General features: G+C 37.2%; 1 protein-coding gene across 4 annotated transcripts in view; it reads right to left on the minus strand.

Moving 5' to 3' along the window:
* The window catches only part of ABCC4 (ATP binding cassette subfamily C member 4 (PEL blood group)), a 136616-nt gene that overhangs the window by 89941 nt on the left and 18722 nt on the right, over positions 1 to 27953 (minus strand). The window contains exons 5-16 of one of the 4 annotated variants that reach the window (XM_021530313.3): positions 25787 to 25876; positions 25288 to 25451; positions 21102 to 21227; positions 18233 to 18482; positions 16525 to 16629; positions 12296 to 12385; positions 11743 to 11934; positions 10155 to 10249; positions 9964 to 10050; positions 4606 to 4702; positions 2962 to 3180; positions 911 to 1051 (exon numbers count right to left, since the gene is read on the minus strand). In XM_021530313.3, the coding sequence (XP_021385988.3) occupies positions 911 to 1051; positions 2962 to 3180; positions 4606 to 4702; positions 9964 to 10050; positions 10155 to 10249; positions 11743 to 11934; positions 12296 to 12385; positions 16525 to 16629; positions 18233 to 18482; positions 21102 to 21227; positions 25288 to 25451; positions 25787 to 25876 (1656 nt within the window). The remainder of the gene's footprint in view (positions 1 to 910; positions 1052 to 2961; positions 3181 to 4605; positions 4703 to 9963; positions 10051 to 10154; positions 10250 to 11742; positions 11935 to 12295; positions 12386 to 16524; positions 16630 to 18232; positions 18483 to 21101; positions 21228 to 25287; positions 25452 to 25786; positions 25877 to 27953) is intronic. The other 3 variants (XM_085581334.1, XM_085581345.1, XM_085581324.1) reach the window with 3 other exon arrangements.

The following is a 27953-nucleotide window of genomic DNA, read 5'->3' on the forward strand; positions in this document are numbered from 1 at the left end:
CTTCTGCCACCTTCCTTCTATGACAAAAGGTGACGACAAACATGTAACAGGGTTATTATCTCAAAATACACTTCTGTTCATGTGAATTTGAAGTTGTGGACAGTCTACTACAGAGATCTGATCTTGCTTAGCTATCTTACCAACAGACTCAATTCAAGGACAAGCAGGAAGTAAGATGTTAAAATATATAGACTTTTTTTACAGCCAAGAATAATTTCCATGAAATGAATTTGAGCTTTCTCAGCAAGAAACAGAGAAAAAGGCAATAAGGTGTCCTCAGCCCACCATTGCTTTCAGTAAGTCTGTAAATAACTTTCCTTGTTTAAAAAGTTGTATACCTGTTACAGTCTGCATCATACAAAATATTTGCCTATGCTCTTCCTCACTTTCTCATTCTGCTAAACAGTGACCCTCCACCTAAACTTTTCATATAATCTGCACTTACCAACAGGTGAGCTGTTCTTTGAACACTTCTGTCAGGCTCTGTCCTCCTACACCCAGTACATCTCTTTACCCTCCTCAACTGGAAACATTCTGACTGTTTAGGTTTGTTAAACACCTATACACCTTATGATTTTCTTCTCTTTATAAACAAAGTACAATGGCTTATAATTTTTGTGCCATGTTGTCATCAAAAAAATGTTTTAGTGTCATCAAAACAACTACTTTATTTTAACAATTATTAAAATTGTTGGAATAAGGATCAGTGCAAGACTTCTCAATGCTGTACTAAAAATTCCATGTTGACACTTCAGTACACTACAAAATTATTAAACAACACCCAAACATTTTAGATTAAGCATTACAGTAACAAGTATGCACTGTATTAAAAAAAAAAAAAAAGAGAGCAGAAAAAAACCTCACAAATCCAAAACACATTCAATATTATTTGTGGCTTCCAACAACTCACCTGTGCCAAAATATTAAATAACAAGAGTATAAAAATCACTAAGTAGTTGGCTCCTGCAGTGAAGTATTTCCTGTAAACTTTAAAGTTTATTTTTCCCTCATGGCGACTCTCCTCTGGCACTGCAGCCAGTGCATTTTCACCCTGAAAGAAAGTCCACAGAACAAACCTCATCAACCTTGTAGTTACAGATTCAGACTAAGGTACTTGAAAGTCATGGTTCAGGATTAGCAAACAATTAAACAAGGATATAAAGTGATTATGCATATAAAAACTTTAAATATTGAACTATAGCTATAGAAAAAAAAATTAGTCTCAGTGTACTAATACTGAAAAATCTACTCTGCAAAGCAACACTTCAAGGGTTTTATTTGGTATTGGCTCACCAAATATAATACAACTTCATATATAGCCAGAAATATTTGCTCTGACCACTGTCCAGGTTCTTCTTTTCCTATACACTACATTCACTCATAACAGCTCAAGAACTTAAGGCTTTTACTTGGGGAAGATTCTGTTTTCAGAATGCAAATGTGGGCAACCTTTCCTATCCAGAAAAACATTTAAATTAAATACTCTTCTACAAGTATGTACCAAAATCAACCAACATATACCCAAGACTTACAAATTACCTATAAAGTTCTAATAATCTCTTTGTAAATACCAACAAAGCATCTGTTAATAGGGAAAACAAGTAAAATGACAAATGGGAAGTCGTAGTAAGCAAACAATGGATGGGGGAACACTAAAAAACAGAGAAGAAAAAATGATAGAGGCATAAAGAAGGTTAAAGCACTGTACAAATTAATAAAATCAGGATTAAAAAAAAAAACAACTTTACAGTATATACAATATAAAAACTAGTGTCAGTTCAGTACATGTAACAGTTGATTTTGTTGCCACAAGACATGGCTGCACAAGAGCAGTGGAATCAAGAGACCTGACAGATGTGAAAAAAGAAATCCACCCTATTAATCCATAAAGGGTGAGAAGCCTATCTTTGCTTTTTGTTTCTCCAGCCACTCCACCTTCCCACTTCTCCCCATCCCCATCCAACAGTCTCAATGCTGCTAAGTTTGGTCCACCTCCACAAATTCAAGAGAATTTAAGACTGGAATTGCCACGGGGGCATTAATAATGTAAGTTTACTGCTTTGGAGCATAAAACCATTCTTCAAAAATGCATTAAAAAGTCTATAGTTTTTTTTTTTCTTCTTCTTCTTTAAATCTCACTCTTTATCATAGGGAAGAAATAGAGATAATATATAGTCACAGGGGTGACAATCATCAGGGACATACAGGGATTGCTTGTCCCATAGACACAGTGCTAGCACAAGCCTAGCAGGGGTACAGGGAGCCTGCACTGTTTGATATGAATGCAAACACACCAGCAGAAGGCAACCTCTGGTACAGAAACTTTAGGGTTGCTTTTGCTCTGGGCAGGCCAAGAGATAAGGAGGCACCTCGAAGCCACATTGGCACCATACAAAGCCTTCTGTTCTCAGCAACAAAAAGGTTGGAGAAAGTAAGGCCGTGGTGTTCAGGATTACACCCGCAGGGCCAGCTCAAGATCATGTGGGTATGTTTATGGGTATGTTGATGCCAGCCATGCAAACACAAACTTTGCATAAAGCCACAGCTTCTACATGCACTTCCCAGAGCTCAGGATTTCAGAGAAAGTGTTCATTTCAGTTCAACACTGCACAAACATAATGAACCCACCCAATACACTGGGACTGGCCCTTCACAGCACTGCTGTCAGAAGACAGGCTGAAAGAAGCACTATGTGGGGGCTCTGGACTCACACAAGGAATGTTCCCAGCACCCAGCAGAGCTGATGCTGAACTGCTCAGACTGACCCTGCTGGGTCTGAACAGCACCACGCTGAGCTGTGAGCTGCCAGCCAAGCACAGGTCCTCCACAGGCGAGCTCTTACCTGATAATGTAATTCAGTAATCCCTGAAATCCCAATGCTGCAGGGAAAGCCCATATCAAAATTTAAGTTAAAAAACAGCTAGACAAGAATCAAGACACTTCTATCCTCTGAGCACTTACAGGTGGTTGTTCCACAGCTCCATCTTTCTGTGAGTGGATGGATGAATCCTGGGACAAGACAGAGGACTCCGAGAAGGTTCGGTTCCGGGCAGGCTTCAGGTTTGGGGTTCCTGGAACTGACAGCTGTTCTACCACTTCCTCATCTTTTTTCAAAAGGGAAGCAAAGTCGATGCCAGATCTCAGGAACTCTGCATAGGTACCTTTCCCCACCATTTTGCCCTACAATGAATATAAACTTTTAGTACTGTTGTTTTGATGTTTTAAGATTTTCTAAAGCCTTCTGAGTTTACATTCTTGTAACAAACTTTCTCACATACTTTCTGTAAATAAGTTATTGTTTTTACATTCCTTCATAGAAGCAGAAAAATTTAATAGACTAGTAGTTTGTCCAATGTCGTTGGAGAGGTGGCACTTTCACCCTCCACCACTGTCACCTTTAAAAAACTATAAATACTGGAGTCATTAAAAAAAACTTACTTTTTAACCTTTACAATAGCAACAGCTCGCGTTGTGCTTTCTCATGTCCTATAGTAACATAGTACCTTCATTATACACTTTCTATAAAGGACAATTTTTCTTACCTGTCCCTGCTACCTCTGGGGTTCTGCAGTTGCTGGGCACACATGCCACTGCAGTAACTGAGCTGAAGCCTCTACGAGTTCCTCACTTAGAAGAGCAGAAACAAGCTCTTTAAGATCTGATCAGTCCCTTGTAGCAGCTAACAGGGCCAACAAATAACAGGAAGAGAACAGCCCCAGTTACAGCCAGGGGAGAATCACCTCCCTGGAGAAGCTGTGGGAGACAGCCAAGCCATGGAGCTTTAGGACAACCTGTTAAAAATCACGTACACAACCATCAGTCTTTTTATATTGCTCCATCCCAGGGGTAAACACCAGCTCCATTTTCTGATCCTCACAGAACCTTAAAAGGAGCAACACTGACCATGTCGACGTTTCTTTCAGCTCTACTATGAACTCATTTCTCAAGAGCCACTGAAATTTTTACAGTAATCTGAATGGAAAGAAAAAGAGGAACAGTGCCCTTTTTTGCACCGTCACAATGCATCAAAAGTAATTTCAAATATTACACTACCCAGCCTTAAAAAAAATAGGAAGAAAAAGCCCCAGCTGCAGTCCTTGCATTTCCCTTCTGCCTGTGAGTATCCAGTACAAAGATGGGAAGGAACCAGTTGTACTGAAGGCATGCTCATTCTCAAAGGCATCTGAGACTATTTCTCAGCCTTAATTTAAAAACGGATTTGTTGCAAAATTAACACAGTTCTTAATTCATACAGAAGTTAAGAAACAAGAACAAAAGCAAAACATTAGCACAGTCTCAGAGAATATTAAATTTGAAACAAGGGAAGGCTAAAACTTTATTTCAAAACCAGACCAAGTGTTTGAAGAAGTAAGTATTATTAATACAAGATTATTTACATGATAAAATTCACGAACAGATTTTTCAGGGAAGGTATTCCAAGAAAAGTCAACTTATTAATAACTATAAAACTTAAAAATCACATGTAGTCATAAGTAGACAGAAAACACATTTATAAACTAAAAATTAAAACATGACACTTTTTTTCCTTTCTTAGATTAAAAAGGATAATTAAAAAGTGTAAGTATAGACATTGAAATCACTTACATCCTTTAAAATTAGAATCTGATTTGCAGCACGGAGATATTGCAACTGGTGAGTGACCAAAACAGAAATCTTCTGATGTAAGGCCTGACAAATACATCTGCAAAGAGATGAAAAGATTAATTAAAATTAAATGTCCTAAAATATTTTAGTTATTTCTGGAAAACCTCTTCTATCAATTACTCATTTTTTAAAATAAGAAGATGACCATGCTTATTAGATTTACAAAAACTATATAAAACTATAACAAAACACATTCCTCATTTAATTTCTTAAGTTTTCAGGGTAGGGAAAAGATATATAATTATTTCTGGTCTGGAAAAAAGAGGAGACAATAAGACATTTCATTAAAGGTATCTTAAACATTCTTGCAACAAATGTGCATGTCATAAGCTGGATTGCAAAGAGAGTATTTTAAAAAAAATTATTCTAAAGGAAAGAGAAAGAAGAGAAAGATACTGTGGAAAATTCTGGAGAAATACAGCCAGTAAAAGTAACTTCTTTGAGAGAAGCTTTCAAACCAGCTGGAACACTGAGGCACAGAGACTTTTCTGGAGAATTAAAACAGTACTACTGATTTAAGACAAAAAAATCCCAAAACATTCCAAAACAGTCCATAAGTGTTTATTTTTCCAACTGGTTCACTAAGGCTTAGTTTCATCATCCATCTAGTTTTAGAAGTAGTGTTCTGTATAACTGAAGAACAACAAGCAGGTGAAAAGCCCAATTCTAAGCGAATCACAGTCTGATAGTGTGTCCCCTTCTCACTGATGATACAGAGAACCCAAGGAAAGCCTTCTCAGCAGGGGATGTAACTGCTCCAAGAGTTCAGACATCTGCTGGAGCCAGCCCAGCACTGCCACAACCTTTTTACCTGCTTTTAAAACCCATACAGTTCACCTTCCCTGGGAATGTCCACAATTCTTCAGAGGAACGCTTTGTTAGACTGAGCACGCTCAACACACGGCAACAGGACAAACTGCTGCACAACCTCCAGTCACCACTGTCACATTTATTACATACATAACAAGCACACACACACACACGTGGCACACAGTCACACAAGATCCAGACAGAGAACACCCAAAAATTCTTCAGCCTTTTTTGAGTACAAGAAAGAGAGAGATGAAGGGACTGTGAAAGTTGCATCCTCTTCCACAACTAAGAATCAAATTAAATGTAAAAATGTTCCTGGCAGAAGTTAAATGGGTTCTTCTCCATGTTTAAGCTGAGCAGAAATTTCAACACCCTAGAAAATGTATTCCAGGGACAAGCTACCCTTGCCATTCCAATTTTTTTTTCTCTGAAGTCCAAGTTTAAGTCATTTGGTGCAATTTCAATCCATTACATCCCCAAGGGCCCCAGACCAGCTCATTCCTGCGTACAAGGTCCCTTCATACCTGAAGTCCTTCTCCTCCAGACATGAAAGAAAAACAAATAAAAGCAATAAAGAAGTCTTTCAAACAGACTTTTCTTTAAAGTAGCAGATAGGTTTCTTTCTTTTTTTACCTCTCTGCCCTGGACACCTGAATGTTCCTGACCACCTATCCTTTTGTATGAAGATGGTCTATACATTTTTTGAAGGGCACAAAATTGAAACATTATTTCAGCTGAGACCTTACATTTACAAGACCTAATAGGAGTATTATTTTACTTGTACTGCCACATATAGTACTGGTCATAAATCCCAGGATGCCATTTCCTTAACAAAAGCACGACATTACTGAGTCATACTGGGTTTGTGATCTACTACATTCTACATCTCCTTTTCCATTAACTACCACACTATTGATCCCTGCTCATTGTACCTTCATGGACTCAACACTTAGCACCTGACCCTGCTGCATGCACCTACAATTCACATCCCATAACAAAAACTTCACAAATATTTGTTTCCAGAACTGCCTTTAGTGTTGCCTGATTTCCATCACCTGAAAATGTACAATCAATGACTTTCATACATCATCAGAAATACCAGAATCAGGACAGACCTCTCTAGAAAACACACCCTTCCGATTCAACAAAAACAAGCAAAGAGTATTTTAAGTTAACAAACTTAAGTAACAGGATACTGTAATCAATATGAAAAACCCACTGACAGCAAACTGCTACACAATTAAAAAATAATTAGCTTGAGCTTTGATAGTGCAGAGTACGAAGCAAGAGACACTGAGAAAGGGGCGTACAACAACACAGTACTCCCCTGCGCAAAGGCAGCCTTCGCACTTCGTGCATACAAACTCTCATTTGTTCTTCCTTCCCTGTCAGGTCGGCTTTCCTTTGAGACAAGTTTTTTTTCAATCTTTTTTAAGTTTTTATCTCCAAGAACCAGCTTTATTTAACCTCTGCAAAATGTCTCTTCTGTAATGATTCTACCTTCTTCCTTACTATTCTTTCTCCCTCTTCTTTTTGGAAGTTCACATGCAGGAGTGCTCACAGGCATAAAGCCTTTGTTATATTAATTTACTTCTTATATTTGTTTTCCTCTCCCTTCCATTTCAATTTAAGTAGTTTAGGGAGAACAATCCCCTAGTTAGTTTTGCACATTTCAAAATTTACAAAATTAAAAATGCTCTTCTTTGCCAAAGAACACACACACCCTACATATTCTATTCTGCTGTCTCTATTTCTATTCTGCTGCTTCTGTTTCTATGCCTGCCATGATAATCATTTATTTCCATCTCACGAGAAGTCCCAATCACACATAAATATGACTGGTCTATAAAAATCCATTGACCTATTCCAGGCACCAGGTAACACCTATTCCAGGAACCAGGTAGCACTGGATGACCAGGAAAGAAGAATTAATTGTAAAATTGCCTTTATCTACTCCATCATCCACAGAACAACTTGTCTGAAACACGAAGAAATTCTAAAGAGCCAAAGTCCTTTATTAATAATATCATGGTCTGTTTTCCCACTGGAGCTGTGCTGTTTGCATTCTTCCTCATTTGAAAAGTATTTATATATTTTAAACTACTTACTGCAGTAGCTGAATAGAATACAGAAAAGCATCAAATGTAATGAACCAGACATCCACATGCTATCTCTCTGGGGAATTACTAGGAACATACCTATTTTTGTAAACACATAGACTAGACCCTTGTAAAAAAAATAAACTTTAACATAAAATCACAAGAGAAAAAAAGAGTGAGTGAACTGAACAATATCCACTTCAGATTCTCATTTAAAAAATCCCCTCTTTCTTCCACCTCATCCATTGTTTTAAGCCTTGTGGTTTGGACTCCTGGGGGAGCAGCCTGCATGAAGTGGTGTTTTGGACATTCCTCAGCACCATATCCTAAAAAATCATTTTTGCCCAAGTGCTCTCCTCTCCACATTTCTAGTACTATCCAGTACACACTAAAGAACATGCCTTGCCTTGTTTCTCAAAGCAACTTACTGAAATAACACTCTCCCCACTACCCCCAGTAACTTTTACAGATTCCATGAAGGCCTTAGAAGACAACTTCTGTTTGTAAAAAACTTTCCCTTAAAATCTTGTGCAGGGAGGCATTGCTCAGTTTTTCTTCCCACTACTACTCCACCCAGTCCATTTTCTAAAAAATTCTACTTCTTTGTGTTTTGCTCAATCTGATCTGGAGTTGTGGAGTAAAAATGAAAGTAGAGAAAACAACCCCAGCTACCTGTCTGAGTTTCAAATTCTCTGAGATAACCTCCTTGTTCCTTCCTCATCTTCACACACTTATCAGCAAAACACAGTGCAATAGCTTCTATCTCCTTTATGGTTTTGCACATGCAAAAAACCACACTTCGAGGTTTGCCATAGAATGAAGATGCTGCCAATGTCACGTATGAAAAGTAGAGTAAGCTGAAGAGGCAGCCTGACCTCCTTCACAAGGCACCAGGGTACTTTCTTGTCTCCCTCTTCATGAGGGAGACCTTAAGACTTCAGGGAGAGACAGGTTAACAGCTCAGGTGGGTGCACTTTCAGAACTCAGGCACTGATACATTCAGATGCCGGAGCTGCAGAGAGATCTTGTGCAGAAACAGAAAAGCAGCAGCTGAAGCCTGGAAAGCTTCAGCAGGCATTAAAGGAACTTGATAGTGCACATGAACTAGAGAGGTGATGAACTCCATCTATCGGTCATGGCAGCTGAAAAATGAACATAAAGCCCATACATTGTAAAACTCTTACTCCATGCTCACTGACAGAAACAAACAATAGTCTTCTGAAGACATCAATAAAAAAAAGCAAGATGTTAATGGGGTTTCAGAGGGCCCAGATTTGAGACTGCAAACATCAACAGAATGTACAATTTTCAAATTTAGATACTGAAAGCTTCCCTGTATGGGGAAAAAAAGAACGTGCATGCCACTGCTACTCAGTGAAATTTCTATGACCATTTCTGCAAGTTTTTATTTTTATCTAGGGGAGGACAGGAGAGAACAATAGTAAAACCAAATTAATTCATGTATTTGGAGCATGGAATTCAAAGGATGCAAGTATGCTAAACAAAACACATTTATCGAAGGCCTCAACCAAAGACCACTGAATTTCATCGACAGAAGCATTTCCTTCCAGCAAATTCTAGATTTAACACAGAGAGTTGCAAGCTGTGAAGAAGTAAGGACAAAACACTGGCTGGGACCAACCAAATTATTCTGATACCCACCCTATGTGCCTTAGATTAGACTGTTTCAGAGGGATGGAGGAGAATAAACTCACTGAAAAGGGAATCTGCCTTTTAATTAACACTCTCCTGTTTCTTTGGAAATGGGGGAAGGTCCAGGGTCCCTCACTTACATAGTAAACTTGTACATTCTGTTTCCTTCTATTTCTGCTCTCTGCAGTCTACTCTACAGGCCACATGCCGTGTTTCACCTACCCAAGAGAAATTTCAAGAAACAAAATGAAAAATTATTCAAGAATCTAAGACAGTTCTGTTCTCTCCTTTAGCCAGTTGAACTAAGTGCTTATTACTAGCAAGTAAAGCTGCAGCAAACTAATAAGTGATTTAAAATCCCACCCCATTTTATTCTTCACTCAGTACTAATATTCGTAAACCCCGTTATTCATAAACCCAAATACTCATGTATGAAACGTAACATTTTCCTTAAGAAAATGGCACATATTCCTTTAAGAATATTTCTATTTATAATATCTTCAAAACAGATTTTTACAGGGCTTTTAAAAATAAAAACAAAATCAACAGAACACAGAGAAGAAAAATACCATGTATCTTCCAATTATATAAAATAGGGGAAAAACAAATCAGAAAGTGAATGTACAAAGTTTTGTGAAGAAATCCATCTCCCCAGAAATGCTTTCTCAAGTTTTTTGATAAGGAATTCCAATATAACAGTTGCATCTTATATTGAAATAAAGCAGTAACATACTTCTCAAACAAATGTCTTCCAACTTCAGCATCTACTGCACTCAGTGGATCATCCAAAAGATAGATATCCGCATCTTGATACACAGCTCTAAAAGGTTTAAAGAAATGTCAGCATCACAAACTCTTAGTTTGCTTTAATCACTGGAATCTGAAAATTTATAAATTTTAGACACAGCAAAAAAAAACACTAGCCTGGCCAGATTTACACGAGCCTTCTGTCCCCCACTCAGAGTAGCTCCACGATCTCCTATTACTGTCAGGTCACCATTTGCCAATAATTCTAAGTCCTGCGAATGTGAAAGAACAGATAAAAATATTTTTTAAATCATTTTAACTTCAAAGACTGACAAAGCTATTCCAACATAACACTTCTTACTTGAAAAGTATTAACATAACACATTAAAATATAAGGTTACATACTAAATGTAGTATCTGCAGCTACTTTATGACTCTATACTTTCAGCAAAAGGTAATTGAGAAAGAAGAAAAAATATATGAGATCCTAAAGTTCCTTTTTCTACAGCTGTGCCAGAGGAAAGTGCAATACTATCCTTAGTCTTAAAAGGAATATTTATTGGTGATTCAGAAAATAAAATAAAATACTAAAAAGTCTAACAGTAAATTTATTAGATTTTATTTGAACAAAATTAGCTGTCACAAAAAATAAAAACTTAACTAACTATTATCAGTAAATTATCTTGCCAATATCCCTAAATACTGCATTTTTTTTATTCTTACTGCAATGGATTCAGGAAAAGTAACTACAACATTCATCACACAGATTTGGTTAATTTGGGACTTCAGGACTGTGGCTAACACAACAAAATTATAGAGTGTTCTGTGTCATATTATTGTATTTCCTAATCAGGAAATACAGAAGTTTTACACTAAGCTACAAAATATATTCTGAAAGATTATTCAGATACATTTGCAAGAAAACTATGAAAACAAATCTACCATCAATATGAAGTGGGGATTTTTTAAATGCTGTTTGCTGTCTTTTAAAGTCATTAAAGCTTTAAGTTTAGACAACAGCATGACTGACTATCAGCAGGAGATACTAAAACTATATCTGCCAAGTGTAAAAATCTTGCAAAAAACATTCATTACAGTAACCATCTGCTTTTCACCTGTGTCGCTGCTGACAGAAATATCGTAACATGCTGCACAAAACCTTTTTAGCTGCCAAGCAAAATGTCTGTTTCTTGACAAATCTGGCTTAATCCTCTTCTATATCTCATGTCACAAACCTTTGCACACAAACCTTTCAAATATATTTTTTTCATAAAACTACTTGGGTTCAGCAAGTTCTCCAGTACATAGCCCTAAGGTTCTTTTGATAGCTGTTGTGCATAATACACAGCAAACATAACATTTATTTCAAAGGAAAGCATGTAGTATATTAATGAAACGAAAGTCACAAAGAGTGCTAGATTGATCATTTGTTTTCTACCTCTTACTGCATTTGCACACAGCCCTACCGTAATGCATGTGAAAAGGGCTAAAATGTAATCATGAAACAAAATAATAGGGAACAGATTTTCCCAAATTTGTCAGTGCTTCACACATGCTATACTTCCCTCTAGTGTAAGTTTTGGGAATTAGAAGAGGATGCCTTACACAGGAATGGCAAAAATAATTACACATTTCTGCTAAGCAACAGGAGTTATTTCACATGCTACTTATAACAATTCCATATATTGCACATTGCAGCATGTCTGAAAAAACAATAAAATAAAAATAACAATGGAAATAAAATACTCAAAAGAGAAAGCCTTACCTTTTTAAGAGCACAGGCTTTTAAAACATTTTCATATTTTTCTTTCTCATATTCCTTGTCAAACAGTATATTACTTCTTACAGTGCCAGAAAACACCCAAGGCTGCTGTGAAACATAGGCAATTCTTCCAGTAACATTTATCAAACCCTTGTCTTTAGGCAGTTCACCAAGAACAGCACTTAAGAGTGAAGACTGGAAAAGATTTTTAAAAAATGAAATGAAAATTAAAAAGTCTGGTTGCACTAAAGACATCACAAAGATTGAGCAGTGTTCACTACCACGATGGCCTATTTCACCTTGTGTCCCAAACTACTACTAACAGTAGAAAAACACTAGTGCCCTTTCCATGCAATCTTGAAGCAACACACAAAATACTGTTAAGCTCCTCAACACCTCCTCCCCACCCAGAAGGACATCAGCCTATCTTGAATGCCAGTATCCTGATATGGAATGTGTGATTATACACATAAAGGAACTGCATATCTTCAGGTTTCTAGTTTTCACATTTAATAGACTCAAAGCCTCATGAAATGGTGTAAATATTAAGACTTACTTTTCCAGCTCCTACAGGACCAATCACAGCCAGTAACTCCCCTCGTCTGACAGTAAACGAAATTTGTTGAAGTGTTGGAGTTTCTAAACTCTGGGGATTTGAGAAAAAGTCAGTATTTCTCAATAATTAAATATAAACCATCAAAATAAGTATTTAGAAACAGAAAACAATGTGCATACATTGCTATAAACTACCAGTCCATATGTCCACCATATTTTCAGGTATATGATTTTTACCTCTTCAGTAATTCACAAACACTTTTGAAATACCCTCATCGTTTATCACAAACATGCAACACAGCTAAAACAGCATTCAAGGAATAAGGCAGCAAAAGCAGGGCTTCCTCAGAGCCCAAATATCTGGGTGGCAGCCTTGGGAACATGAGCTTTGTGCTGGCCACACCAGCATTTCCAGCCATAGCACAAAACTCTCAGCGACTCCGAGCACACAGAAAAATGAAGGGCTGAGGCTCTCAGAGCCTCAGAAAAGCCAGGGATGTGTTTGATCTAGTTAAGGCTCTATCCAAAGTAAAACAATAAAAATGCTATTTGATTTTACACAACTTCATCTTGTATGCTAGATATTCATTCATACATCTTAGGAGTGTCTGTTTAATATTCCTTTCTAGTATGCCTATCCCTTATGTTATGGATGAGCTTATTTCCCAACATATGTTGCACCTCTCCCATCAAAGTTCTAAAAATGCCTTCTTGTGGAAAGAAAGGATGCTCAAGTCTTTAACAGCTATGCTAAACAGAATTTTTCTAAGGACCTGGTGCAGCTCCCTCTCATTAAATCAAAACACCTTCGTAACAGAATCTGCCTTCACTTGCATCTTCACCTGTACTAAGCACGACTGACACTGAAATGCAAACAGTAAAATGTAAACATCAAAAAAAGCCCCAAAAACCACTTGATTAAAGAACTAAATAAAAACCCAGCCTTAAGTACCAAAAACAGAAAAGCAAGGTTAAGAATACCTTAAAATCTCCAGCCACCTTCAGAAGCTCAAGGGGTTGAAAAAGCCACCACCCTAACTCCACACAAAACATGACACAAGACACAAAAGTTTAGGGACTGCAAAAGGAGGAAGCTTGCAATTCATTTCAAAGTATTTGGGAAGAAGAGAAATCCAGTATCCATCCACATCTGTGATGACTGGGATAGCACACACGTGCTCACTTGTGCCAGGATAAATCCCTGGCAGGCAGCCCTGCTGCCAGAGCTCTCAGACACACTGCAGGGCTTGCAGGAGATCCTCACGCTGCCCGAAGCTGCACTCGGGCTCCTTGTGCAGCTCTCCTAAAACCTTGCTCTTGTACATTTCCACAGGGTGGCACCCGCGGGATTTTTTTCCTTTTCTCTGCACAGCCCCACCACCCTCCCAAAGCAGCGCCTGACCTCAAAGTTGATTCCTCTGCCCAGAGTTACACAGCTCAGGTGCTCACCTAAGTGCTAAGATCAGGAGAACTCTACAAATTTATGGCAGCCAAATATTTTCCTTTTTTCACACGGAGTTTGTAGGAAGATAAAATATATATTCTAAATCATTGTCTATATGGAAAAAAATAAATAAGCCTTCAGACACACAGGCCCTTCTTCAGACCTCTTGAGGTTGTGCTTCTGTATTCACAGAAGTGCAAAGACATTTCCGCCCACATCAAAAACTTTTAAAAAATAAGGTAAGAGCTAAAAGAACATTAAAGAAAGTATTTTTAAAAGTTTTTAAACTATTACTGCCATATTATATATTAAAGCAGTACTGCAAGTTATCATAGAGCCTGCATGAGCATAGTCTTTTGATCAAACAGCACAGCCAGATGCAGCTAAGGAGCATGATATTTTTGCAAAACAGCATTCCTTATAATTAAAGACAATTTGTCCTGAATTCATCACACCTATTTTTAGGCACTAAACTGAGGCACTTAGAGCACAGACTATTGCACCTAAGGACACCTGACAGCTCATTATCAGAAATGTCCCAGCTCCCCTGTGCCCTGTCAGCTTGCTGTGTCTCTAACTTTCCTCCTTCCGCCTAACCTTGCATGCGTTGTTTATGGGACTCAGCTATCAGAAGACTGATCTCATTAAAAGTGATTCATTTTCTATTGCTTTATCCTTCCAAACTGCTTCACCACAAGGTCATATAAACCAGCATTAACAACCAGCATAAGGGAGGCAACAAGCAGAGAATGCAAGGACAAGAGGACACAAGAATGATCCCTTCAGCGGAGTGACTCCTTAGATGAGCTTGGGCAGACCTTACACATCCTACATGCCAGAAAATGAAATAGTTCTGCCCACCTAAGGGACACAGAGATCATATATTGCATGAAAGTACTATACTACTTAGGCTTCTCATGTAAGGACTAGACTTACAAGGGATAAATTTGGCCTCTGCTCAAATGCTGAGACCTTAAATCTGAAGTTGCTCAGTTGAGCACACAGACTGGCCTGTAAATTCAAGAACATGAGTAAAAAGCTGTGCTGAAGAATCCCTAGTTCCATACTGGTATCAGACTAGCCTGTGGTACTCAAGGTAATACTTGCCTAAGTAACACAAGAGTCTGACCAGGAATAAATTGGTTTTGCTTATATTTTGAGAAACTGTAATATGCATCATGTTAGGCTAAAAGTGTAGCTAATAATCTCCTTTTCATATCAAGTGATTTTGGATTCATGGGTTTCTTCTTGGTTGGTCTTTTTCAGTATCACTTTTGGCACACGATCTCTAAAAAAATTTAAAAAATTATCTCCTGCTGTAGAGGGTCTGTACAGACATCCAAAGTGTCTTGAGAAACCCAGCCAGAGTAGCAAGGTAGGCCTGCTGTTTGACAAAGGATAACATATTTGTATTTTTACTTTCATAACTCGTCTCTATCAGAACTTACCACTTTTTTTCAGTGAGCAAGTCTATAAAATTATTTTGCATAATTTTAAGAGTATATAGTAGAAACTTTCTGAGCAGATAATAACAGTTCTGAGAGAACTGTTCTCCCATGCATACTGCAATTAAGTATCAGAATGGAAGTTACATTAACAGTTTTGTGGATGGCTTGGTTTAGGGTTTGGTTTTAACTGAAAGGAAACCAGTAATTCCAGTCGTGTTACTGTGCTTTATGCAATATAAACAACTAATGAAAAAAAAAGTATTTTATGGGCACTTTATGCAACCATTTCCTGTAAATTCTTAATGGTGGTACCAAAGTCAGTTTGAGAAGAAAAAAATTAGGCAATACACTGAATTTTGCATTAGAATGTATTTACAATCAACTCCTTCATAGCTATTAATTTTTAAAAGCTTGGTCAATGCCTCAGAAACATTGATGCCACAGAGAAGTCTGAGAAAGTAAAGTAGAATAAAATAGCAATTTTCTTTTGCAGCTACATAGCTAAAAATAGGTAGATCCTCACATAGGTTTTCACACCTGATCTTCCTTGGGACACAGCACAGGTAGGGGAACAGGGCTTAGAAATGTAATGTCTTATTTGCATTACATTTATATGCAAAAGTAATTTTTAGAGCTTCCAGCACTTGTAATGGAGACTAAAGTCTCTCTTGTATGAGGATACTGCCAGACTGCAATAGCACCAACAATTCCTCACGAATTGCTGCTTACCACAGCAATTTAAGTTTTAAAACAAAACAGTCAACATTTGCCTTTCTTACATAAAAGAGATATATTATACATTTATCACATTTATTGTCCATTCTTCTAGTTATTTTGGCAAGTTTGGTGAATTTAAACAGAAAAAATGTGCAGCTGAACAGTCACAAAATACAGAGAAATTAATATGTGCTGACTCATCTCTAAAGCTTTCAAATTTGTTGTGAGAAGTATAATCTTGTAGTGGTTCTAGACTAATGGACTGATCAAGCATCCAGTTCACAGAAAAAAAACCCCCATTATAAGCCTGACTTTGCTTTGCTGTCTGTCCTTCATTCCAATTTGAATACCTCAGCCACAATACAGTGCTGCTTAATAAAAAGGAGTATTTTCTCTGAGAAATGCAGTTTTTCATTTAGTATAGTATTGAGAAATAGCTGCTTTTAAGATGCACTTGATAGTGTTTTCAGTGCTATTCTACAGAGTTAGCTCAACATACTGAAATGATTCTCAAACACAAGGGATGGAATACAAAGTAAGAGCACACCATACATACACACACTGCATTTTAGACTTCAAATGACGGTAGCACAAATATACTTAATATGTAAGTAAACTTACCTTATCCCAAGAGCAAGTCAAATCTTGAACATGAAGAATGATATTTTCATTACTGCCATGCAGCTGTGGCTTGAAGTGTGAGACCTCATCAAGCATCAGAAAGTTCTGCAATAAAAGAAAAGCAGAGGATATTGCATAAAGTGAGACTGAGAATGGGAAAGGAAACCAAATATGTTTTTTGAAGGCAGCATTCCGAATATTAGTTATGGGTTGGAAAAAACAACCATGAACTGATCAAAGGATTACATTTCCAAGGCAATGCACAACTACAACAGCGTACCTGTAACTAGCTAGCTCTCCCTCCCAAAAAACCTCCAAAAGTGCAGACTTAGTAGGAGAGAATAACAATCACCTGCTCAATAAATAATTGCAGAAAGAAATTGATCTTAAGAATCTGTCTTTTCCTTGAATCACTAACAACTTTTAAAATTGTTTAATTCCCCTTTTCCATGCAGAAGAGGTGAAACCCTCACTGCAACACCTTCTCATTCCACTGTTTTGATGGCATTGGAAGAATAACGAGGACACAGGAAGCAGCTGTCCACTGCCTCTACTTAGCATTCTTCAAGTGGCCAATAGAAGACAGAACACTATCTGAATGTTTCCTCATTTTAAAGTCCAGCACACTAACAAAAAAAGAAACCTGCTTACATCTGCAAAGCTGACTCATCTCACTTTCACTACTGTACTTCTATTCTACATCACATCCCAGTCAGGAAACTTTTCCTTCAATTTCCATAAGCACACACTTTGTGCCATAGACACACTTCTACCACACCCTGCCTGATGCTAGATTATTAACAGCCCAAACATATTTAGAAAGGAAAGGGGTTATTTCCACAGAAAACTTTTAAGGTTAACAGCTGCCACAGTTTTACGACAAAACCTAAAAAAAAAGGTCTTTCATCCTTTGACTCACGGAGTCTAAGGACTTTAAATAGGCAGCAGCAGACTATTTTGGGAAGATAAGGAAGTCTTGATCATAGAATTCAAGACTAGTTAACAACGACCTAGCTAATAGTTTATAGGTGTGAGATAGCTGCTCAAGACTTACAGAAAGCAGTAACTAAGAGGAAGCAGGAGGATGTCAGGAGCCACAGGAGGGCAGGGAGATTACTGCTAGAGTTTTTCAGGCACAGAGGTACTGCTCAGACTCCAGCTGGTGGGCATTGTTACGGAGTGCTGTGAGAAGCAAAGCACTTTAACACAGAGGTCCATGGTGTACACAGTGTACAACTCTTGTTATGTTAGCACCAGACATCAGCACTATCAATGCTCGTTCCTACTGAATTTGAGTCTTCACTCCAGCACTTAAAGCAGCCACAAGAGAGAAGCTGGGGTTCACACCTGTCCTCCACAGTGACAGGGTACTGAAGTGTGAAACATGAATCCTATGGCTCCCATCTGCCTGCTTTGTTCTTCAAACTCCAATTCCAGCACCCCTGCTGCATACACAGTCTTCTTACTTCAGAAATGTCTACAATACCTCTTTGCCATGCACACTTTTCTCCTACATCTCAGCCCACCCTACAGTACATGTCATGTTTTTTGTACCTGTGTACACAGCGACATGTTCTGTTTCCAAAATGGAAATTCAATTACAAATTCCAAACTGCAAAACCATAATAAGGCTGCATGTGTCAGTGACATTAAAACAAAGGTAGAGTAAGAGAAGGAATGCACGTCTTCTCCCAGGCAGTAACGCTACCTTGATCCGTCGGATGCTGATCACCGACTCGGACACTCTCTCCACGGCTGCAGGGAAGAACAGGGTCACTGTGAGTCTCACTGCTCCGTACAGGGACACTGCCACAAACACCCTGCTCGCAGAGATGACGTTGCCAAGTAGCACATATGCCATGAAAGTCATGAACACTGTTATTTTGCTTGCCACAAAGAACGAGGCCAAGTTCAGTCCTCGAAGGTAGGAGCTTTTCATAACCATGGCAATCTCCTTCCTAAAAAAATGCAAAACATAAACAAATCACAACAATCTTTCCAATTACTGCTACCCTCAACAAGAGGATGAGGGAAACCCCCCTCTCAAGATTCTACTTTCATATCCTTTCTCCTCCTCTTGCACCACCCCAACTCATACGCAAACAACTGTGAAGAAAACATGTTATATGGTAAATAACAAAACAAAACCAGAAACAAACAAACAAAAAACCACAAAAACCAACCCAAAACAAACAATAAAAAAAAATCAGAATTTAAGAGGTTGGAAATTCAAAGGAGAAATTAATTTATTTAATATCTTAATAGCTATAGAAAATAATTTTTTTTTAGAATCAGAAAACTAACATACTATTTTTTTCTTCTGTAGTCAAACTAGTATTTTAATTCAGATTCTAATCTGCTTCAAGTACATTTTGGGCTACATGCAATAGAAAAGAGCAAAAAAAAACCTGTATAAAGGCCAAGCACCCACTAAGTCCTTATCCTTCCAATATCAAAATCCAGCAGAGTTCAGTCCACAAAACTCATGACAAGACCAACACATACTCTGCAGTCGAAAAAAAACAGGGCAATTTCCAGAAGATCACAAGTTTGCCCATGGCCCAAGCATCTGCCATTATTCAGCTGCTGCTCCTCAAACTATATCACGGGATTTAGAGTATTTCCTTTCATCTCAGTCTAAATACTTCCCAATTTGGACCCTGCTCCTGGCTTATTTTGCTCTAGGAATTTTAGTTCATAAATTAAGAAAACACTGACCTGTGAGGCCAACTGTTCTGCCAGTCATTGCCAAAGCTAAACAGTGATTGAAGCATTGCACAGACACTTAAGTCTCCCTCCAGCAATTCAAACTGCACTATCATCTGCTATAATGTGTATGCTATCAGGCTTACCTCCTTATTAATATAGTAATTTTCCTTATCAAGACAGCCAAAACAACTTACTCCTTCCCCATATATTCTACTTTTTGTCTACTTAATACTATCAAATATAAAATCCCAAAACAATTCCTAATTTCTCTTTCCACATATTCTGGCAATTCTTAGGCAATTCTGACAATTCTTAATAGTTTTGATTGCCTTCCACTTGGAACTTTACATTAAGATTAGAAACTCAAGTTGTGATTATACAATTTGAAGCAAATTAAGTAACCACTTAATGAAGAAAAGGATGCAGGATGCACTACTGGAAAACTAGTTGAGCAACTTTCCCACTATATTTGCCAAATTGGCTGAACTGACAAGACTTTTAAAGAGCTTCAAAGACTTATTTTTTCAGCTTAAGGGCTCACCATCTCTAATCTCCTCCAGAGTACAGAGAAAAACCATTTGTATGTAAACTATTTGAATTGGGTCTAATTCAATTACTTCTACAACCCTGGATGAAACTCTTTTCCCACCCTTTAATAATTCTTAATAATCCTCTCATTATCTGTGGATAATCAGCAAGTTTTTTGTGCTACTCTCCATAAATACCAGATAAATTACAGCCTACCTGCAGGCTGCATATAATATATTACACTGTCTTGAGGCACAAGCTTACATAAAAGGAAACTAACACAGACAGACACAAAAAAAAAGAGCAGTGGAGGAGTTCAGATGGCATCTTAGCCACTGTCGAGGGCCAATGTGGAAATACTGGACAATAAAGCATCTGGCTAAATTTAAGACTTCTACTTACAGTTTTCCACAATACAGTTCAAGAAAGCAAAGAGGGCTCAAGATGTGTTCTTTTTTAATGTGTTACAATATTTAAAAAGAAGCCTCTAATCCTAATGAGGTGTTGAACTTGGAAATCTAAAATTTAGCTATGTGAATATAACCTACTGAGGAACCTTTCAATAAAGAAATATTCTCTCTGGCTCCATACAAGACTGTAAAGCTTCCCATCAGTCATGAACATTCTAGGATCACAGGATTCTATAATCCAACAGAGGAACCAATTATGTGCATGGGAAGGAACATCTCAGGGAACATTTGCAAGTTTGCAAGCCTGCACATGGATAGAAAGGAAAAAAAATCTTTTTATGAAAAGGATTTCCAAAATTAAACATTTAAAACTAAGAAGTCAGATAACCTGCAGCAGGATACCAACATTCTATTAATATGCTGGAGAGGGACATACATGAAAATCAGTTTCTAAGAAATACACACACAAACTCTTACACTTAACCTTTAGTACTGAATGCTGCTATAGTGTCAAGTAAAAGGGAAAATACTGACTGAAAATCAAATGTATTAGTATGTTTTAGCCTGATGTCAATGAACCCTTGAAATGAAATGTATTAGGATACCAAACACAGCTTGCTTTGCCAGTTGAATAACAATGGAATTTCTGATCTGCTTTCTCCCTTCTACCTTTCCCAGGTGGCTTAAGTAATAAAATGAATTATTACTGAATTATTGAAGCCTGAATTATTGAAGTTTGAAGGATTTCAACTTTTTTTATTCCCTTAGAATATATCTTCATTCCTCCACTTTTGCTATATAAAATTTTAAAAAAAAGCTCAAGAAGTGCATGGAAACTGTGTTTTAAAGCACAAAATAAAGCACCAATTCACATGTAAAAAATGGAAAATGACACTGGTCATACACCAAGCTGTATCTTTCTAGAATTACCTTCTTAAACCATTCACAAGTTCCGCAAATGATTTTTCCCAAGCATACATCTTTATTATCTTCATACCACTTATCACTTCATTCATGGTCCTAATCCTGACATCAGTTAAGGCAGCTGTCTTGCTTCTGAAAACAGGACAAAGGAAAAATTCTCAGATTCCCTAAAGAAGAAAATTTATGAACACACAACATATGTATAAAGTTTTTGCTTTTATTTGTAAAGATGATTCACAAAACTATAATTGCATTAAAGGGTTTTCCTGAAGATCAGCTGACACACAGCAGACTTAGCATGCTTGTATTCTTGCTTCTCAGGGAACTGAGAGCTGATTCAATGTTCAGAAATACATGTCAGTTTGTGCAAACATGCAGTATTCCTTAAACAATATATCTGTTGTTTATTGCGTTTAGAAGTAAACAAAAATCAGAAAATTACTTTTAAAATATTTCAAAATGCCAAAACAATCACTCTTGTCATAAAGTTCTTCTGATGTTGTTAAAGAAATTTGCCTCATTTGTGACTTTTCAGGATTAACTGTACTTGAAGCAGAGATTACATAGTACATGAGCCATAATTCATTATGACAGATGATATCATATATATAACCATTTAGATATGGTTTCTTTAAAAAATAAATATTATTTAAGCATTAATTGTAATTAACACTAATTTGAATATATCTGTTTTGGTCTCACACTATGTTTGCACTGATGGAAAAAATGGGAAATATATATAATTAAATAATAAATTCACACTTTTAATTAGGAAAAAAGCATTGAAAGTTAGAAGCCACATAATAAATGCATAAATCATGCTAATAGATCCTATTACAATTCTGAATTCATTCATGTAGACAAACATCTTGCACATGGAGAGCTGTGTTAGACCTTATTTTTATAAAATATACCTTTACCTAATAAATTACTTATTTTTGCATATAACAATGAAAGTCAAGATTCAGAGATCATTAAAAAAATTCCAATCATTTTAGAAGGTGTGACTGGGCTTTCTCAGCTTCACTTGTCTCCTGTAAGATTTCTCTGGTACACTGGAGGAAATCATAATAAAAGAACGCAAGTTGAAAGAATTTCAAGCACCTACTCGCCATTTTAGAAAACTTCTCGGCACCATCGGTCCATAAATGTTAGGATGACTGAAGCAGGACATTAAAAAATACTTATACAAGGGAACTAGCAAAAGGCATTTAGAAACTTAGCCCAAGTACAATCACAGATTCTTAATAACACTGAGGAAAATAACTTAGCTTAAACCAACCACATCAACATGGAATGAGATTATCTTTCCTACTTCCTCTTTTCCATTTTTCAAAAAGAAACAGTTACAGAAAAACAATTCCTTAAATAATGTAACAGCTTATAATTTCCTCCCCATAGACATACCACCACTGAAAAAGGCAAAATTACCATGTGTTGCTCATGGCTCTGCAGCAGGAAACAGCTCTCACCTATGATCCTGAATGTCACCTAACTTCCAGGCTTGGTCTCCTCATAATAGAAAGTTGAAGATGATGGAATAAATAATAAAGTTAACAGAGGTTTCTTTTTTTAAAATGGTGTGACTCAAAAACGGCCATAGTTCTCACAAACCAACTTTTCAGTTTTCCTGCTGAAATGTCATCATAGTAGCCATCCCATTTCAAATTGCTTTGAAATGCTCAGGAAATTAGGGGAGTGGTCTTTTGAAAATTTTTTTCAAGTTACACTCCCCTTTGCAATCAACATACATATCAGAAGCCACAAGCTTAGTGGTGTTGTGTAATGGCTTCAAGTATACAGTGCATTGATGGTAAATTACTGCAGACAAAGTCACGTCCCTGGTTTCATATTAAGTTCAGAGTACAAACAGGTAAGTCCAATACATGCTCACAAAGCATGTCAATAAGAAAGTGCAGTAAGAAAGGACCTGAAAATTTTCATATGAGAAGACCCCTCTATGATGCTAAAAACCACTCTAAATTAAGCTAGCTACAAAATTCCTTTTTGCTTTCACAAGGCATATTTGGTGGATTTTAATTATGCCTGAGACAGCAGTTAGACACAGTTTTTATCTTCAAGAAAAAATTTAAGTAACAATACTACTACAGTTGCATGACTAAGCAGTGAAAGCACCCAGTTCTTGTGAATAAAATACATATAGAATGGTCTTCAGTCCAATAATTAAATTGCTTCTCAAATAATATATTAGGTCATGTGTATTTTGCAAAACTTCTCCTACTTATGCAAGTAAAAGCAATCCTGTAGAGTACAGTGGATACCATTCCACAGGCTGTCAAATCCGTATCTGCAAACTCCCAGAGCACCGAGGCCAGCGGCTGCACCATGAACTGCTGTGCACACATGTTTACACGGCTGAGTCACAAGAACACTGCTGAATAATAGCACAAATTAACTGCCACACCAAGCATGCTTGGATTTTAGCAAAAGCTTTAATCCTTAAATTACTTCTTCATAGGCTGCCTTCCTTAAATCCATGCAGATTCCCAGCAAATGCCATGTGAACACAATCATCATTACGGAGTTAAAATCTATTCCAGTTTTACCATTAACTCCTTCTGTTCATTGCACATTTTTGTACACAAATAAGAAGATCCGTGCACATGGAGACAAGCAGAAGCTTTTCTGGTTAACAAATTCTTTCCCTTGCACTGCATCCAAACAAGTGGCTGTTACTGAATGGGTAAAAAACCCCAAACACTGTTACATTGCCACTGATTAATTTTCAAAATAGATATCTTCAAGAAAGAGATTTTTATCACCCTATTGTCTGACCCTGGAAAAGTCCATTAATCTCTTTGTGACTCAGCTTCCCATCTGTAAAATGGGGATATTAAAGCCTGCCACCATGGATAAAGCACTAGCTAAGCACTAGGTATTTTAATTACTGACTCAAACCTCAAAAACTTACCACTAATGAAAAACAGCAATGAAGTACGTTTACACTTCTGCATGCATACTGCACATGCAATGAAAATACACATTTAAGAACATATGGTAAGTGTTCCACAAACAGGCTTTATCATAAGAAGAAAAGCCCTTAGAATTTGACAGAGAACTCTGAATGGATCATTATTTGAGAAATAGCCCTTGAACATTATTTGAGAAACAGCATACGAATGTAGTGACTGAAGACTACTACAGTGGTTACAAATGAAAGGTCTACAAGTCATTTTCATTTTGTAATTCTCATCTCTCTCTTCAAACCTGGCCATGCAATGCCAGGCTCAGCATGTCTAGAAAACTTGTCTTGAAATACAACTTGGAAAAAAAAATGACTACCTCACTTAAAGAAATTTTACTTATCCAAAGAGCTAAAAGGAACCAATTCAACAAAAAGATGCAAAGAAAGATGCCTAACACTCCTAAGCATATGTGTACAGGGTAAAGGAACACAAAAATATTTCCAATTTGGTGTAAAAGCCTTTTATAAAGTCATAATGTTAAGTCAAGCATGGCTTATTACATAAGAAACAGAAAACTTGGATGCAAGAACTTGCCTCAACAATCCCAACAGAGGCAAGTCTTGCTGGGGGTTTTTAGGATAAAGTTACAGAAAAACAAATTAAATTTGTATAGTAATGGAAAATTACTCCAAACTCTTATCTCCACAGCCTAGAACCTTGCAGCTGGAAACCTCATAGCTGGCATCAAAACCACTACAATAAATTTTTCTTCCCCTCTCTCTCAGTTCCTTCCCTTTTTTTCTCTCCGTGTTTTAGTCACGGAGGAGACAGAGCAAGATCTTTAAACAAGAAACTTCCAGAGCTTTCTGCTGCAAATCTTGTGTCACTCCAGTAAATCACACAGAGAAGGGCTGACTACATTCCCTTTGGAGTAGCCACTCCCCAGGAATTACTGCAGGAAGGCAAAGCTCAATTCTATGACATGATCTAGAGCAAGGTAGCTACAGAAACAGTCAAACTCTTTTAATGCACTGGAGAGCTAATAAGTATCAGATACTTTCAGCATGTTTGGAAGACAGACCACGTCAAGTCCATAATCTGGAATTCAGACATTTCACATTAGCAGCTCTAAAAAAATGTTAGCAAAGATAAGAGGCACTGCAAAAAATATCACCAGACACAAGCTGATACTCTGTCTCCACCCAATATTCACATTTTAAAACCCAGCACAGAAACTAGCAACAACCCAAAACATGCAGCCTTACCTGAGGGAAGAAAAAAGCCTCCCAATGCACGTTTGCACAGGAAGAAGAATAATGAGAACTGCCATTCCTGCAAGACATGATGGGCCTATTTCCATCCACAGAAGGACTGTTACTGCTACAGCTTGAAGTGGTCCAGCCCACAAGAAGTGCAAGAAAATTGTTACCTAAACAAAAAGTTAAGAATAAAAAAATAACTTTTAGCTCTTAGCTAACTGTAAATTAGCTCTTAGCTAACAAATTAAACCCTTAGTAATATTTCTGCCCATGGCAAGATGGGGCTGTGAGCAGCCTCCTAGTGGAAGATGCCCCTGCTCATGGAGGGGAACTGGAACAAGAAGGTCTTTATGGTCCCTTCCAACACAAAACATTCCATGTTTAAGAAACAACTAGAAGAAATGTTTATTAGAAACATTTAATCACCAGTTTTAAACAAAACTTTCTTAACTCTAACCCCACAATTTCTTCAGCCCCTTGGAAAGATCTGTAAAATACTCCTTACTTGATCAAATTTGTTCACATCATTTGACAGCAGGTTTACTATTTGACCAGTGGTAGTTTTCGCCATAGCTACATTACTGAGACGAAGTGCCTAAAAAAGTCAGAACAGTCTCAAATTATCACAGCTTATAGAGCACAGTACACCTATACACACAAGATACAGGAATATAGTACCAGGGCTAAAGCTGAAGTCACATCTCAGCTTTTGCCTGAGAGCACTGGAACCTTAGATAAAGGATTAAAATAAATATTCTAAACAAAGCCCTAAAGAAAAAATTATTTAAAAAAAAAGTCAAGGGAAGGACTGTGAGAATAAAAATGCCCTATCTTCATGTCTGAAGTGATTAAAAATAGGAAAATATCAATACAGCAAGTCACTAAGCAAAAGAGCTGTAACTTTCCATGTGCATTGTTCTTCCCCTCACTATGAGGACCTGTATAAAACAGGAACTTTAGACTGAAGGCCAGACTAAAGTCAGAACAGTGGCCAATTGAAAGAATTCTACTTTGAATGTGTTATCGGACGGAAGGCAAAAATCCCTCAAGTTATTAATTTCAGACTATCTTTGCAAATCAGTGTCCCTTTACAAATCACTAACTCTTGAAAAATCATAACTTTTCTGAATTATGTAAAATGAAGCACACGCTATGGAAAACAACAAGGGTAAATATCAAGTATTTTTATATGTTAATTAAAAAGGTAGTCAGTAGAAAAAAAAGAATGTGTTTATAAAATATCTCCCCCCCTCCGAAAACATCCCATATAGAAATATGCAGTCTGAACTTTACTGCAAAGGTCCAAACTGAAATTTCTCATAAATACCAATAACAAACCCTGCTTCCTCCTACACCTGCTAGAGAGAAAACACAGGTTTGCAGCACAAGTTTAAAAAAATATACAAAGCACGATACACATTTTTCTGTACAGAAATAGATTACTACTCAAAAACACTTCACATTTTTAGGCAGCACACAGCTACTTCTCCCTCTCCAAACATTATTAGGGTTCCATTTTGAGCAATAATCAAACCTGAAAAGTACTGATTGTTTCAAAAATACAATTCCAGTATTTTGAAACAAGTAGAAGAACATCAAACATCATCAAAGTACTATTCAAAGCATAATTTCAACCAAGGTCCCTTACATTTTATGTACCTCACTTTTGTGTTAAAAAGATATTGTTAATGACAGAGTGAATCCCAACCCTAACTTTATTGAAACCAGCTGAAACATTGAAAGGCAGAAACTTTTAAAACTCCAGTGTGAAATTCCTCTGACATTCCAAAAAATAAATCTAGGATAGTGGGTATATGAAAGATCAGATTTAGTTATTTGTGAAAATTATGGCTTCATTCTCTGTCTTAAGCCACCTGTCTCTCATCCACCTGAAATCCCCCAGGTAGCTGCCTGCTGCTATCCTGTTTGCTCCACACCACACATTAAGGCTGGTAAGCTTGGAGAAAATATGTTAGAAATTCACAGATCATAGTAAGAGGAGTTCACATGATGCATGTTTGGGGAAGTGTCCCATCAGGATGTGTTTATATGGGTACAACATATTTGCTATCTGAGGTTCACCTGAACCATCAGAAGATCGCGCTGGGGTCTTGCTAGTGGCCCATGGCCTGGGTCTGTCTTGGACCTGCCACACAATCACTTTTTTGACTTCTAACTACCTACTTCTACATAAGCAGCAAAACAAGTTTTAATATGATTTTGAGTCCAGTTCATTTTGACCAAGACAGTCTCAGGAGGAACCACACAAGCATGAGCCAAAAGGAGGGTGCTCATCTGTGACTGATTTGTATTCTCAGGGAGGAGGCAGCCATTCTCATCATCAGTGGCAATGCAGTTTTAGCGTTTCCTTGATTCCCTCTTGGTTTTGATTTTTTCTTTTTTTCTTTTTTTTTTTTTTAAGTGAAATAAGCCTCACATTTTCCTGGCTGAATGGATATGTATCGATTGCAAAGTAGCAATTTTACATTTATAACCGATTTTTTACCAAAAAGTCTTGTATTGGTACCTTCCTTTTTTTACTACACCTGATACATAGCCCCATATGAGCTGAGGAAAACTAATTCCATCCCAGCTAAAGTCAGTACACTGACCTCAAAGAACTTCTAAAAGCTAAGTCTTAAAAAAAATAAAACCAACAAAAACCGGTTTCC

Source organism: Lonchura striata, chromosome 1 (genome assembly GCF_050655825.1).
Source record: "Lonchura striata isolate lonStrDom1 chromosome 1, ASM5065582v1, whole genome shotgun sequence".
NCBI classification, from domain to species: Eukaryota; Metazoa; Chordata; class Aves; order Passeriformes; family Estrildidae; genus Lonchura; species Lonchura striata.